At 50.5% G+C, this 16504-nt stretch overlaps 1 protein-coding gene across 1 annotated transcript; it reads left to right on the top strand.

The window, feature by feature from the left end:
* Nucleotides 1–802: 802 nt before the first annotated feature.
* On the top strand, nucleotides 803–3487 carry LOC119356821 (probable isoaspartyl peptidase/L-asparaginase 2). Its single transcript, XM_037623807.1, has 2 exons — nucleotides 803–1342; nucleotides 2681–3487. The coding sequence occupies exons 1-2, from the start codon at nucleotides 947–949 to the stop codon at nucleotides 3284–3286; spliced, it is 1002 nt and encodes a 333-aa protein (XP_037479704.1). The 5' UTR covers nucleotides 803–946; the 3' UTR covers nucleotides 3287–3487.
* The last annotated feature ends 13017 nt before the right edge of the window (nucleotides 3488–16504 follow it).

Here is a 16504-nt window from a genome sequence, read left to right as displayed (position 1 = left end):
GCCGGCCGGCTTTCGCATCCGTGTCCACAGACAAGTCCCCTCTCCCTACGGTCCGTGGACGGACCCGGGAGAAAATTTAAGGGTCAAGATTAGAGATGCGCTTACACTTGTTCGGACAGGATCCCACACGCGGTTGGTTGCAGCCGGCTGCACTACCAGCATAGATGTATATTTTGTTCCAGGACCAGCAGTGCTTAAATGCATATTTTGTGGGACTTACTGGAGTAGTTCAAGTTGATCATTTTCTAGTTTCAAAAAGAAAGTTAATCATTTTGTGGCATGGAATTATTTGGCACTAGAAGAATGCCGCCAACATTTTCTACAATATCGTCAGCGTCACTGTTCTGGCCTAGACCGTGAGATTGAGTAAATTCACCGGTACATACTGTCCGAGGCACTGAATCTTCCTGTTGACTTGTATTCGCTTTTACCATGAAGCAATCTCGCTCGTTTTGCATATTTATTTTTGAGTTGTTACTCGTTTTGTCATAGGAGAGACATCATACTTCATACCAACGAAATGCTCTGCCTCTGCCCCGTGCTGAATCAACCGGACCCAAATCACGCAGCCTCTGAAATTCAGCTGTCGAATCCATTTTATATTTCTCGCAAAAATCCTTTTTTTACTATTCCGGAGAGAAGAATCCGGCCCTACTACGGCCTGACGGTTTCCTCCCGGACCTGTGATTCCCTTACCAAAACCCGCAGCATCGCGAACCAGCCCGTCTCGGATCCGGAGAAGAGCCACCCCCCTCCCGTCGCCTATAAATACCCCCGCCTTCTTCTCCAACGCACACACCAACAGAGCAACAACCAACAAAGAACAGAGCACCATATCAACTAGCCGTAGCCACACAGAGAGATCGATCGATCGAAGAGCATTGGCTTTAGCCATCGCCTAGCACAACACACCACCGCACCACCAAGAACACGTCCATACGCACGAATGGCGCGCTGGGCCATCGCCATCCACGGCGGCGCGGGCGTGGACCCCAACCTGCCGGAGCACCGCCAGGAGGAGGCCAAGCGCGTGCTGGCGCGGTGCCTGCAGGTCGGCGTCGACCTGCTGCGGGCCGGTGCGACGGCGCTGGACGTGGTGGAGGCCGTGGTGCGCGAGCTGGAGACCGACCCCTGCTTCAACTCGGGCCGCGGCTCCGCGCTGACCCGCGCTGGCACCGTCGAGATGGAGGCCAGCATCATGGACGGCCGCGGCCGCCGCTGCGGCGCCGTCTCCGGCGTGTCCACCGTCCGCAACCCGGTCTCCCTCGCCCGCCGCGTCATGGACAAGTCTCCACACTCCTACCTCGCCTTCGACGGCGCCGAGGATTTCGCGCGCGAGCAGGTAATTAATCCATCAATTAACGCCGCGATGATTTCTTCTGATACGGAATTAACCTCCGTTATTTAATTATGCTCCATGCATGGCCTAACCAACAAAGAAAGTGACCCAAAACATGCTGCCTATGGCCATCTAGTCAACGGAAATTACTGCACAGTAAATCATTTTTAATTGAAAACACAATCACGTGCGCCTGGCATTGCGGAGCGTGACAGAACGGACGGAGTAGCATGCCATGCAGCCGAAATTTCTCGTGGAAAGGACCCTTGAAAATTGTGGTGTGCTCGACACGTTGTATATGACGTGTTGGGTGCGGCACAACATCTGTCCTGTCCAGCTGAACCTTTTCTGTACGTAGTGTACACAGCACCAACACAGCTGCATGGCACAAAGGCTTGCACGGGGAAGACAGTTCATAGCAGAGACGCATCTTCCTTCGATCCCGCAAGATATTTTTTGAGTAGCTTAGGCTCCGTGTGTAATTTGTTCCATATATCGTATCTTCATGCTTCATTTTGGGTAAGCATGTCATTTATTAGATACAGCAAGACAGAGATAGGTTTTTTCTCTCGCGGGTAAAAGACAGAGTTAGGTTAGCACAACAAGGCAAGCAAACCGACTACCATGGCCGTGATTTTCCTAACAAAATCTCCCCATAGTTTTACCCTCATGTCCCTGGTTTCCTAACAGTTGAAAAGTGGAGAAACACATGGGTCTCTTGGTGACAACAGCCGCCCCGCAACAACCAAAAGCAAACCCTTGTTTTTCCAAGCTCGCCACCAACTTAAACTTGTCTTCCGCTGGTTCTACATAGCCAGCAGCTGCACCAAAGGAATCCATCTTTGTCGCATGCGCCAAAGAAAATGGTTCGCTGCATGTGCACAACTTTCTTTCTTGTGGTCGGCACTATTTCTCATTAAATTAAACAAAGATCACTTGTCAGATCCATGAACCTAGGATGGTTACTGTACCCCTGTTTTTACTTGCATGCTCCCCTGTTTTTGGCGCGAAAACGTGTGCACGGCATCGCCTCCCCCTGTGAACCACTCGCGTCGTGTGGGTGACAGAATCCAGGCCGGATCTCGTGCCCCGCCCATGCCAGCCGCCGCGCCGGGACCAGGCCACTTGCTCCCCGGCCGACGAATCAGTCGTCGACCCCAGACCATCGAGTGACAGCAACTGGATCGTTTCCGTGATTCCCACAGAATCCCTCGCTTTGCCTGCAGATTTCGTGGCTGTGCACTGTGCCGCGCGATCTTTATTTGCATCGAGAGTTAACACATTTTTTGTAGTATTTGAATGTGTTGATCTGATTTGGTTTCCAACTTGATCTGTTTGCAGGGCCTAGAGGTTGTGGACAACAGCTACTTCATCACGGAGGAGAACGTGGGAATGCTCAAGCTCGCCAAGGAGGCCAACAGCATCCTCTTCGACTACCGCATCCCGCTCGCCGGCGCCGACACTTGCAGCGCGCTGGCGGCCGCGTCAGAGAAGAACAACAGCAACGGCATGGTGATGAACGGGCTGCCCATCAGCATCTACGCGCCGGAGACGGTGGGCTGCGCGGTGGTGGACTCCAACGGCTTCACGGCGGCCGCCACCTCCACGGGAGGGCTGATGAACAAGATGACGGGCCGCATCGGCGACTCGCCGCTCATCGGCGCCGGCACCTATGCGTGCGGGCACTGCGCCGTGTCGTGCACGGGCGAGGGCGAGGCCATCATCCGCTCCACGCTGGCGCGGGACGTGGCCGCCGTCATGGAGTACAAGGGGCTGCCTCTGCAGGAGGCCGTAGACTTCTGCGTCAAGGAGCGGCTCGATGAGGGGTTTGCGGGGCTCATCGCCGTGTCCGGCACCGGCGAGGTGGCCTACGGGTTCAACTGCACCGGCATGTTCAGGGGCTGCGCCACCGAGGACGGTTTCATGGAGGTCGGCATCTGGGAGTGAGCTGAACCGGAGATGTGTCCGCATGTAGAGTGTGTACATACATTTGGCCATCCAGCGATTGCTATCTGGTTCTAGTCTAGGAATCCTCGGTTATTAGCTGGTTACTTCATAACCATGAGCTACCGGATAATAAATATGTGACCGCCTATGCACCAGGTGTCTGAAAATAAGTAACATGAGTCACTGCAATTCTAGACCGTCTATCTTCATTCAACGGTTGTAAACAAGACTGACGTTGTTCATCTTCAACCTTTGGCCTCTTCCTCACCAACCCAGGTTTAACCGACTGCCTCCGCCCCCCCCCTCCCCCGCCCTGCCCTCCCCACGACTTCTGGGCTGTCGCCCCGACATCCCCGCCACATCAAAAACCAACTCCGTAGATCCCCTGCACCCCCACCCTCTAATAATATACTTCCTTCGTTCCAGATTACTCGTTGCAGAAATGGATGTATCTAGAACTAAAATACATCTAGATACATCCATATCTGTGACAAGTAATTCAGAACGAAGGGAGTACTAGATAACTAGTAAGATGCCCGTTCTACGCTACGGGATCACACAAGATTAGGTGGACTTAAGTTATAGTCAGGAACCCCTACATAAAAAGAATATATACCGAGACATGGTCATGAACCTGTATGTTGCTATGGTAATAAAGAAGTATATATACCGAGACATATTAAGGAACCTGTATGATCTTATGAATAATAAAATTATACCAAGACACTGCCTTTACATTGATCAAAGTGATGTTAACTTTCCGATAGATACACATCAAGCACAACCCTAGGCGACACGGGGGGCGACCACGCCGCCTGCCTCCGGCCCTACCACCCCTCGTCCCGTCCCTCCCGCCGACGCTAGGGGTCTTGTCGGGCAAAGCCCGGGCGGTGACGGCAATAGCAGGGGCCTTCTCCCTCGTGTGGTGATGGCGAGCTCCCTGGTGGCGGTGACGCGTGGACTGATGAAGATTCGGCGGGGAGGAGCGGCAGGATCCCGACGACGAGTGCGATCCAACGGTGACAGTGGAGGCACAGCCTCCCCGCGGCGGAGGCGCCCCTGTTGTGGTGGCCGAGAGCTTGGGTCTCGCGTGGCCCACATGGGCTTGGGCGGGCTGGTGGTTCGGGGGCGCGACTATAGGCAAGTGCGGTGGGCCTGACGATGCCGATTGCTAGGCACCGTGGTGGTGTCGGCAGCGAGCCAGGCGGCGGCCGACTGGATCCTCACCGTCCAGCCCCCAACAATGATTGGTGGTGGCCCATGTGCACGGTTTTTGATGGAGGTTCTTATAGCAGATCCGGGTGAAAACCCTGATCTCGGCTAGTTGTGAAGATAAATGGCAGAAACTAATATATCTAAATAACATACATACTATAGTATGAAAACACAATTATGAATGGTTCCAGGAAAAACAAGAATGAAGTAGAAGTGTTTAACAGAATGATTTGCTAAATATGCACGAGAAAAATGAATCTGCCTACAACACTACGATGAAGAAAAGAAATATTCTAGACATAACTCACGCAGCTAGTTCCACTTAATTAGTTATATACATTAGTCATCTATCAGGATCAGGCCATAGAATCATTTGTTACCCTTCTTGCTCAAACATATATGCCAACAATATTACTTATGGGGTTTTCTCTTCATTTATCTGCTCACCTAAAAAGACATTAGACAACCACTATTGTTGGCGTCGACGATGTCGTATGCTGGTGAAGATGTGGTCGCAGCAGATCGTGGTGCAGCAGCTCGACTGGATCAATGCACACTGGTAGGCGCTATCTTCAAGGAGATTCACGCCCTCGCCGTGGTTCACGAGTTAAACGGCGGCTCTCATCCAAGATACAATGATCTCGTATCTCCTGTTGTGCACTCAAGAGGAGATGAACCGGCAGGTTCTCACCAACGTAGCTCTCTCTATGCCAAGGTTCAGATGTATGTGGAGGAACACCAGATGAGATTGATGCAGAGGACCTACCATACATGGCTTTGTATATAGACTCATCCTTAACACTTAACAAGAAGATCTTATCTCTTGGCCAGCAAGTTTCAAAGCTATCAAGCTCAATTCGTTGGCCAAAATATTAGGACATATTTGAGTCCTTATGTAGCACGTACAGCTGAAAGCAAAGCGATTCAAACAACCAAAGCCATAACAAAAAATGAATAGAGGATCATGTTGAGAGGCATCCCATCAGAACAATCGCAGAAGATATACCTGTCCAGCTAGCCAACAAAAACAGAGGATACAATCTCAACGAATAACAACCAAAATTTACAAGAAGTTCCTTTGTAACTTTCTTCAGAAAAAGGAACACTGAAAGCCTGAAGAAAACTAACACTGGAACAAGCTTGAACATTACTGAATTCCAACAACTACTGCATACAAATCGTCTGTGTTATATCCAGAAAAAGGAAAATAAGCTGAGTCTGTAGAGGGTATGTAGTATATTTAAACGAAGCAAAAAAGAACATCCCTTGCAATATATTTTGTACCAAGCAAAGCAACAGAATGTACATACACGCACATAAAAATTGTACTGGACCTCTTGTAACTTTCTAACATCAACCAGGTTTCTGCCAGAAAAAGATGTCGATCACACACAACAAGGAAATAACTATTTGGGGTCTGACCTGAAATTTGGATTTGGAGCTACCAAACAAAGGAGAGGCGTCGATGACAAAGAGACCTGTTATAGGTGTCATCCAAAAAAAATTAGTAGAGGGAGTAAGAAAGAGAATTACCAAAAAATAATTCAAAAACACATATACATTTTCTTTACAAAAATATCATAAACACTAAAGTAAGTATCTAAGTTATTTCCCTGAAAGCCTTCTGCACAAACTTCAGAACCATACATGAGAAGCAATTTTACATGACTTACCCTAGTTAGATATATTGAATTTTTACAGCCACCAAAATGTACTTGATTCATACCTTGGACTGCACACTGAGAACTTTTTTGTAGACCATTTCTTTGTAAATTTTGTAATGGAGTTGGAGTGGTCTTCCTTTTGCTTATTTGGGACAGTTGAGCTCGTGGGTAGTGCTCCAGTTGCAAACGGCATAGAGGTCCTGGGGAGCAGCTCATACTCGAATTAGACGGACGTGGAGCGCATCCATGGGAAGGAGGTGAAGCTGGTGGGCGCCAGCGCTGCTGCATGAGAGCCATTGCTGAATCAGGGGGCGGACGATGCCGGTGACGTACTTGCCGGTGTCGGCGCCGGATGAGATGCGGTAGGGGGAGATGGCGGGCGGAGGGGCTTCTGCATCAAAGATGGAGACAGAAGAGGTGTCGCCGACCTCGGGGACAGACGGCGCCGGCGGCGTACATGCCGACATCGGCATTGAACGAGACAGGGTAGGGGGAAGAAGAGATAACAGGCAGGAGGGGGAAGGAGGAGTTGGAGGTGGCATGAGTGGTGGGGCTGCTGCCGAAGAGGAATTGGTAGCGGCCGGCGCCGGCGGCGTGTGACCGACAGCGGCAGTTGGCCAGTTCCACTGTGTTCTCCCATCTTCGAGAAGGATCGAATGCCTCTAGTTTCCTGGGTGAGGTGGGGATCGATGGAGCAGGACATAGAGGACAAGGTTTTTTTTGCAAATGTGAAGTGGGGCTGCCTCCCATGCGTCGGATACAGATCCGAAGGTCGAAAATTATAGATGGCAGACGCACCATCATCACCAACTCAGAATTTTATAGGAGTAGAGATGTGTCCATGACTTCAACCTAATATAGATTTCCGGCGATCTCCGACGAGCTCCATCATGGTGCAAAAAATGACTAACGCATGAAATTTTTTTAGACACCTGAGAAATAGCAAAATCTAGTAAATATAAATATATCATGGAAATCATTATTGCTAAGTTTCAATTAAAACTTGGAGTACACCCACTGCTAAATGTTCTATTTTTAGGGAGGTTATCAAATGACTCAATCATCAATTCATCATCTCTAATTATACACATGCATGTATTAGAAAAACTCTCTTCTCCCTAGTGCACGTATCCCTCTAGTCGTATGGGTGCATTTACTAGCAGACAAAAGGTGATGGCATATGAGATTGTTCCTATTTTAAAATTTTGAGGGACAATCGCATTTTTGCCCTTAATGAGAACTTACCTATAAGGTTTGCTCTTACTTTTTCACTCTACTTAGTTTTGCCCTTATATTTGTCTAATAGGTTGCCCGAATGCCTTCTGTCACCGTGTCGTTCGGTCAAAGGTATTTGGCCTAAAATGACCTTCGAAGCTGGCACGGGCACAATGTCCCTCACATGTGGGACCCGTCGGGAGAAAACAAAACAAATTAAACATGACCCATATCTCTCCATTACACATGGGACCCATCAGAAAAACATAACGTAATGAACATGGCCCTTCTCTCTCGCTTACATGTGGGTCCCACACCACAAAACGAAAAAAATCACCTCTCCATCTCACCCTATCTTAGTCCCGACGCCATGGGCAACCTTGATGCCATGGACCTCCGGCGAGCCCCTCTAGTGAGTCTCTCAGGTGGCCACGGGTGCCACCTTGGTCAACCTCCTCCTCTTCACCCTCCTCAACGTCGGTCAACCTCCTCCGGAGCCGTGCAAAATCATCATCAAGAGCCACCAGAGCCGTGCAACGCACGCCGCAATTTGACCACCTCGATCAACATCCTTCGGAGCCCTGAACAATCGTCACCGAGAGCCACCAGAGCCGTGCGTCGCGCGCCCAATTCAACTACGTCGGTCAACCTCCCTCCATTTCACCCATGATATCTTTGCCTCCCTTGTGCTCCTACTCCTTTGCCATCGCGGTGCCAAGAGCATGTCCTCCGTCATCTTTTCAAAGGAACACGTGGCCAACCTCATTCCTGATTCAAATTACCATGCTTGACAGCCATACCTCGAAGTCTGGAGCAACCATACAGAACTAATTGAGTTGGGCTGCTCAAACCGACAACATGGCCTCCGTCTTCTCCGCCTTAGGTGAAGCCCTGCACCGCCTCAATCTCCTTCGTCTTCTCCCCATTAGGTGAAGCCCTGCACCGCCTCAATCTCCTTCGTCTTCTCCCCCTTAGGTACTCGCTTAAGTTGTGAGATAACTTTCACATTACAATGAAGGGTAATTTTCTAGGTGGGCACAAAGGCGCATATTTGCACTATTAGACTTGTTCCCAAAATAAGAAAATCAACCATGAATATAGAAACAAAAGCCAATTCTCAAGAATACTTGCTCCCATTGGATAACGCTACATTCATCACAACCATCACACACTCATGCTCTCTATTTGTTCTTGTAATCATTTATTAAATGCACCTAAAATTGTCTTTCTCTTGCCAAGTAATTTATTTATCTCCTTGAAACGCTTATAAATTAGTTTTAGAGAGTCTAGGTAAAGCATACACACTTGAGACAGTAGAAAACCTACCTTTAGCTCCAACAGGTATTGACACTCACATAGTTCCACATCCACATTGGAGAGTGCTACAGCAGCTCTCTGCATTTGGGGATTATCACTGGGACACGCTCCACGACAACAATCAACTGCTCCACGTCTGGCCCCTCGCGCTTTCGCGGGGCAATCCTCAGCATTAACCCGGGGAGGATCTTGGCTTTGGGAGGGTTTTTGGTCGTCCCACTTTTGGCCTTGCCAAACCTTTGTTCACCGAGGACCGTTTGTTTCCCGGTGGCATACTTGTTTGCCAAGTCAAAAACCTCTCGGGCCCTACTGGGAAACTTGCATCCGATCCTGTGGGTCATCCCAAGGAAGTGGAGACCGGTGGAGAACACATAGATGACCTTTGGTTCATGCAACTCAACGAGCAAGTTCTTTACTCGAGTGAACCGCTTGATGTAGTCCGGATAGTATGCTACGACATGTTTAGATAAGAACATACCAAAAGTTCACAAATGCCTTCTTGTTGTAATCCTTTTTTAGAGATTATTGACATAAGTTCTGGTTTCAATAAGAATCTTTGTTGTTATTCTTTATTTCATTGTGCTCAATTTGACTTACTTTGATTGGTTGCCAAACATATCCGTCCTCATCACCGGGAAAAGAATGCGAAGCATTTTTTCCCCTTTGCTTTCATGGCTAGGGCAAACTCGTCCCGCTCCCCTCCGCCTGCTGGTCTGTTTAGTAGTTTATGTTACATTTTTTTTGTCCTCGCAGGTGTGGTGCTCGGGCGGTTGGCAACACTTTTTTCCCTTCAAGTTTTTCTTCCGGTCGCTGCCTCTCCTCGAGTTCGTCCATCCGACTGTTGTCGACAGAGCTCCAACATAGATTCTTGTCCTCTCTTTGCGGTGGCGAGGTTAGGATTTCTTGTCGTCGTATGGGCGCAATAGCTAGACTTTATGTTAGGTGAAAACCTACGTTTGAACCAAGTTGGCTATAACCGACAATTGCGATGTTTTTGCATCGTTACCTTGTTGAAGACACTGCTCGGATATGCTCGAATTGGTTCTTCACGGTGAAAGCCTTGAATTTGACCTTGGTGGTTGGATCTAGTGGCGACGGTGTTTGAGCGTCGCTCCCTTCGTGAGGGCGTTGCTGTTGAAGAACCTTGTTCTCCTTGTGATGTCATGAGATAATTGGTGCGGATATGGCCATAGTTGTAGATTGTCGATCGCAGATTTGATAGCTTCAGGTTTTTTCCTCGCTTGGGCATTGCTTCGATCGCATATGAATTTGATATTTGCCAGTATGTTTTTATGTGTGTGTGTGTTGGGGTTGGTTGTGTGCATCCTAATTATGCAGAGGTCGGATGTGTGCTCTTTTTTTTACGGAAAAAATTTCCAATCTATTCATCTTCAATCATGGTAGTACAACGAACGCTAGAAATAATAAAAATTACATCCAGATCCGTAGACCACCTAGCGATGACTACAAGCACTGAAGCGAGTCGAAGGCGCGCCGCTCCCTCGCTGGATCAGGGCAAACCTTGTTGTCGTAGACAGCCGGGAAATTGTCGTGCTAAGGCCCCATAGAACCAATGCACCAGAATAACAACCGTCACGGATGAAGACTGTAGATCAAAAGGATCCAACCTGAAGACACATGAACGAAGGTGAACGACAAACAAATCCGAGCAAATCCAACAAAGACAGATCCACCAGAGACACACCTCCACACGCCCACCGATGATGCTAGACGCATCACCGGGACGGGGGCTAGGTGGGGTGACCTTTATTCCATCTTTAGAGGGCCGCCGTCGTCTTGCCTTCCTGAGCAGGACACAAATCCTAACAAAGCTCGAAATAAGAACTAAAAACGGAGCCCTCCCACCGGAGACGGGACAGACCTGCGCCGGCGCCAGCGGGAGGCAGAAAACCTTAGCTTTTGGGTGTGTGCTCATTGTGTTTGTATCTTTTTGATGTTTCATTTTGAGCCAATAAAATCCACCCTTTATTAAAAAAGATGCTTCATATCTATTCAAGGTTCAGCGAGGACAATTGTGGTTTTAAGTGTTGGTCCTTAGGGCATGTACGTGAACGAAGACTTTTCTAACTATCATCGATAAGGTCAACCCTGTTCCGCTAGGGGAACAACGCCTTCGACGCGTCGGCGACTTGTTCTGGCGTCGGTAGTGATCATTCAATGGTGTATGAACCTCGATGTGATTTTTAATATGTATGAGGTGCTTTATATTTGATGAACTTTTATAATAGATCCTATTTTTGGGGAAAAAGAAATCCATCCTCATATTTCTCGCTTCACTGGTCATCATCATCATTGACATAAAGAAAAATACGAAGCGTGTTAGTGTAACACAGGGTTGATAGATTGCAAATCGAGTTCCAACATCCTCATCCTCAGCCGTGTCATCTCTCTCCCGTGACGCCTCCTCCGCCTCCAAAACCCGATCGGACCGACGAGTCACCGTTCCAGATAGGCCGCACGGAAGCAAGCAGGCTGGGGTTTAACATGCGCGCATTGCCATTGTTGAGCTGGACCCCAAATCTGCTTCATGCTCATCTGTGATGTCATAAGGCAGCTGGTCAGAACGCGGAGGTCCATCTGAACCCAATTACCCAAAGCTTAGCTTCTTGCTTAGTTGACCTAACAGAATAGACTAGCACTAACATGCATGTGCGATCGGACCTGGCTAGTTAAGCTCCTCCTGGACACGGTTGACATTGTCGCAGCGGACAAAATCTTCATCTGATGGATGTCAGCTAGTCTCGCCATGCATGCAGGACCGGTCTGGAGCCAATCCATGTTCCGTCCATTTTCCGCGTGCCGATAACCATGGACTTTGGTCGGGTTCATACAGCATTGACCGTTATATATTTGCCACTTCCTGACGTGTATTATGCCCTCGTTATAAATGCGGCGCCCTCCTTTACTTGATGATCACAAACTCGAATGAGAAGTGTGATCACAAACTCGGCCATTAATTATGTGATCACTACCTTCAAAACACACGGAACAGGGCATGAGCATACTTCACGAGACATCTACGATTTTTGCCGCGCTGCTCTCACGAGAAACTACCAGAAAGTTCTACGTGGGGACTGGGGTACTGTTTTTTCTTTTCTTAGAAAGTGCTGGATCTACGATCAGATATTTTCACGTTGCAGACCCTGATGTAAACCTGGGAATAGTTTGTAATCCAGACTAAACCCAGCCCAATCCATACGTGTATACGTCCAGCAACCAAACCAGATTAGACCAAACAGCAAGGGGTGCAATCCAGACCAATCCAAACTGTGCATATTTTCAATCCAAACCCATCCAGACCATTCTCTATATACAGTTTGTACCCGAAGTTTCAAACCATGGGCGTGTCCAGTGTCTAATTACTGCCATAAGAGAGGCGTCGGGCGGGTGGTTAAGCTGCTGCTGCATGCCTACTAATTTCCATTGCTGTCGTCCTTAAAATGCGCGACCAACGAAACATCCATGCTTGCATGTGGATTCTATAAAGCTAGCCACGCACTCACAAACGGATTCACCATACCTGCAACAAATGGGTTCACCATGCTCACAAATGCGTGACCGGAAGCCTTAGAGCAACTCCAACGGGCTGACCCAAATGGACGGCGATTTTGTCCGTTTGGGTCGGCCAGGCGGATACGAACGTCTGCTTCTGCGTTTGGGTCGACGCGTGCATCCAACCCTGGCCCGCCCCGTTTTGACAGCGCTAGAAAAAAAAGATTGGATGCATATTTAAAATAAAAACAACATTAAGTAAACATTAAAGCCGGCCACGAAGGCCGGTGAGAGTCCACGCGCCCACATTTGCATTTAAGAAAAAATAAAAAGAACCTAAACTACGAGGCGTTGCGCTGCCCTAGGCGTCGTCGTCGTGGTCCTCGGGGTCTGTGAGGTCGATGAGCGTCGGCGCCGGGCCGGCCCAGGGGAACGCCGTGTTCCAGAGGGCGTTCATGTCGGGCGCGGGCTGTGCTGGAGCGGGATCCGTGGCCGCGGGCTGTGCTGCCGCGGCCTGGCGCGCCTCCTCCTTGGCCTTGCTGCTGCCGGCGCCAGAGAAGAGCCCCATCTGGGGTGGCTGGGATGGCTAGGGTTTGCCGGCGACGAGGGAGCGAGTGTGGCTAGATGGAGACGGGAGCTGGCTGGAAGCGGATGAGGACGGCCCCGCCGCACGGTCGGCTTAAAAAAGGACGACCGCCGTCGCTGACGCGTGGGCCCGAGGTCATAAATTAAGCTGACTAGGTAGGCAGCGGGTAGTTGGACGACCGCCAGGTGGGGACGCGGCGGACACCCAGAAGGCGCGCGCGGCGTCCGTTTCGTGTCCGTGCCGACGGATTTGGGGCGCAAATTTGGGCTGCAAATGCGTCGGCGCGGACGCGAAGCGGACTCGATTTGGGTTTGAGTCGGCGCGTTGGGCCTCCTCCTTTGTCCGCGCCGGCCCAAACGGACGGCGACGGACGAAATGAGTCGCCCCACTGGAGTTACTCTTAAACCCCTTAAATGCCCGGGCGGACAACCCGGTCACTGACCGGTCCATAAAACCTGAGGGACGTGACAGACGCGAGTGACGCAGATCTGTAGGCAAAGCAGCAGGCCATCGTTGATTCATTTCTGTCGGAGATGGAGGCGGAGGCCAACTGTCGTATCCAGACAAAGCAGGAAGCGGACGTCGACGAGATGCTTGCCTTTATGAATGAGGAGGAGGAGCCGGAGCCCATCTACCCAGTGCCCGGCATGGAGGTCGTGGACATCTCTGATAACGAAGCTTAAACTAGCGTGATTTGCGTAGTACGTAGGATTTCGTTTGTATGCCCGGGCTGACCGACACTCCTCTTATCCAGCCCAAATATGGAATGGATATGGGGTGCTCGGACTCGTCCACCATGTTGGACTGATGATGGAGTAGGTTGTAGTGTTTCCATGCTTTTGTGGATTTAAGAAACTAGTATGAGATACCTGGATGCGTTTGTGCTAATTTGAAGAGCATCCGATCATGTCCGCGGATGTTTAAAGGATCATATTTGTTATATACGATTGTAGATACTCTAAGCCGGTACGTGGTCTACACACAGCCCTCAGCCCGCCTCTCTGATATTCCTGGTGCACCACGCGAGCCCATGGCTGGTGGTTTGGGTTCCACCACGCCGCCGTATCCGCGGTCTGAGCTGTAACGACGAGAAGACGTTGCCATTACGTGCGAACCGTGAGGAGGAGAAGCTAGTGGCCGATTTGGTTCTCAGTCCATGGTTGAAATAGTTTGGGATTGTTTGGTCTGTGACCAGACCGAACCAAACCAAACCAATAATTAGAAAAACCTAAATCAAACTAACTTACATTAGGAACTCAGCCCGTTTTATCCAAACCAAAAGAGTCCAATAGGAAAACTGATCCAAAACTGAAGTTTGAGTCCAAACCATTCCCAGGTCTACCCTGATGAGCAGCACATGATAGCACTGCAGATTCTTTGCACACACTGGATCCAGTAGATTTACCAAGCCGTACATACACAGTACTGGATCCAGTAGATCCAAAGCGACTGACAGGATCGGCCATTGCCAGCTGCAACACCACCAAAAAACTGGTATGCCGACGAGGGAGGGGGATCTCGGCGCCACCGGCCGCAAACACGCGACCTTCCTCGGCAACCGCGCGCGCCTGCAGGTACAGGTCCACCACCAACGGCAGCAACAAGCCTTCCGCTGAAAGGTAGGGGAATCTCGCTTGAATTCTGGCCGGTCCCGGCCGGCCGACCGGCCGATCGATGGAGCCGGCGGCCGACGACGCCGGGCCACGGACAGCCGTTGGTTTGCCTCCAGCTGCGCGTGCGCGTCATGTGCCGTGCGTGCATGCATGTGCGATCGATTAAAAAAGAAAAGTGTCCAGCACTAGCTCCTTGTCTGCCCGCTCTCCAGTTCGTTCAGCGAATCCCGAGGCGGAGGGTTGCCTAGCTTGGCGTAGGATCGTGGTGTCTTTCGGCGCCTGCCGCAATTTTGGCACGGCCGACGGAGGGTGACACGATCGACCGAAGTGGAACCCTAACGGCACACACAAGCTGTTGCTTAATAACAACCCACCACATTACATCGTCTCAAGTTGTTTGTTTAGGGCATGTACAATGGTACTATCTTAGGAGTGTCACGTAGGATAAATGATGAGGTGGAGGAGAAAGAACTCGTAAGAAAAAGGCTTGTCTTCTCTTATTTAAGATAAGACAAAAGATGATCTCTTAGCATAATTTGTCTCACCATATTTCAAGGAATTGCTAGTTATTGAAGATAAAGCTAAGATATAATTCATTGTAGACATACTTTTTTGTCATCTCTAAATTACATGCAAGACTTAAGATAAGACTATCTTATCAACCATTGTACATGCCCTTATAGGTCGGTCAAGTTGTTTGTTTAACTGGCCGGCCATGTGCCCGGTTGTAGCATAGCACAGAGGGTGCTCCGGTCCATGGCAGGTAAGAGCACCTGCAACCTAGTGCGCCAAACCCGTCTCAAACGTCCGGATGAACGGTCTAATCACTGACCGGTCACGAAATTTTAACCCAGATGGGTGTTTCAAACAGGCCTCAAGCATCTGGGCTGATCCGCTCCCTTAATATGCAGCCCAAATATGAGACGTCCGGACACGTCCGTCACGTCGGACCCGACGCGACTCCAAAGCACCGGCTCAACGGATGCTCGAATCCTCTAGGGTGGGATCATCACGGTTTAGGCAGCCTTCAAATCTCTCCTTCCCCATCTTTGGTCTCCGGTCAGGCGGGGTATGAGTCCCACTGGGACTGGAGTGCACACCATGGGAACGAGAGGATAAGGGCCGCCGAGGCCTGACTCGCTGTCGTCATGGCCGCCATGGCTGATCTTTTTCACCATGGTTAAACATGTCAATTTTTGATAGTCGTGTGGTGCTAGTGTTGTAGTAGCCGAACGATGTGTGTAATACATCGATGTAGTTGCATGATTTTGAATGAATTTGGTAAGTGAGATGCCCGATTGTGAGAAGGCAAATTTAAGGCTTGACCGGCCAGTGTCCGTGAACGCGCCTCGACGCGTCCGCTGATGTTTGAGGGGTCTGATTTACCAAGTCCTGGCTGTAGATGCTCTAAAAGCATCTCCACTAGGCCCCCCAACAGCCCTCCCAGGAGGCCTTTTTCATTGTCGGCGCACGTTTTTCCTCCCAGTCAAGCCCCCAGAAGCTCAAAAAGCGCCGGATTTCGCCGAAATTACGGCCGGCGGTCACAACACAAACCCAGAAAGCTGTGGTGCAGCTGGGGGCGCCGGCGCTCTCTTTCGCATGCATCGACCCACTTGCCAGCCCTTTCTCTCTTCTCTTTCCTCTCCTTTCTCTTTTTTCTTTTACCTCTCTCCTCTCTCCTCTCCTTTTCCTTCCATCACCTACCAGGCTACCACACACAGCCCGAGCGGGGAGGGGCACGCATGGCCGGGGCGGGGCTCGCGCTCGCGCGGCCGGAGCGGAGCATGGCCCGGGCGGGGCTCGCGTGCGCGCGGTCGGAGTGGGCCGTCTCCGCCCGCGCACTCCACGGCGCCCTCACCGGGCGGTTGAGCTCCAGCTCCACGGCATGGCCGAGGACGAGGACGTCCACGGGATCTCCGGCCTGGCCGTGGCGCTGCTCGCCCTGGCTGGCGTCCTGCTGCTGCTCCTGGGCCCCGGCGCGGAGAGGCCGGCGTGCGCCTTGGCTGCGTCCTCGTCCTCCTTCCGGCTCGCTGCTCGCTGCCATCGAGGTCGAGCTGGAGGACAGGGAGCAGACGGGACGGCCTGGGCGGCGAGC

The sequence above is a fragment of the Triticum dicoccoides genome, chromosome 2A (assembly GCF_002162155.2).
Source record: "Triticum dicoccoides isolate Atlit2015 ecotype Zavitan chromosome 2A, WEW_v2.0, whole genome shotgun sequence".
Classification (NCBI taxonomy): Eukaryota; Viridiplantae; Streptophyta; class Magnoliopsida; order Poales; family Poaceae; genus Triticum; species Triticum dicoccoides.
Note: the sequence above shows the minus strand (reverse complement) of the source record. Positions and strands in the feature narration are given on the sequence as shown.

What these genes read in the sequence shown, in the direction of transcription:
- LOC119356821 (XM_037623807.1), top strand. Translation starts at nt 947, where the DNA reads ATGGCGCGCTGGGCCATCGCCATCCACGGCGGCGCGGGCGTGGACCCC. An exon ending in AGGATTTCGCGCGCGAGCAG is followed by an intron (nt 1,343 to 2,680) that starts GTAATTAATCCA and finishes ATCTGTTTGCAG; the next exon opens with GGCCTAGAGGTTGTGGACAA.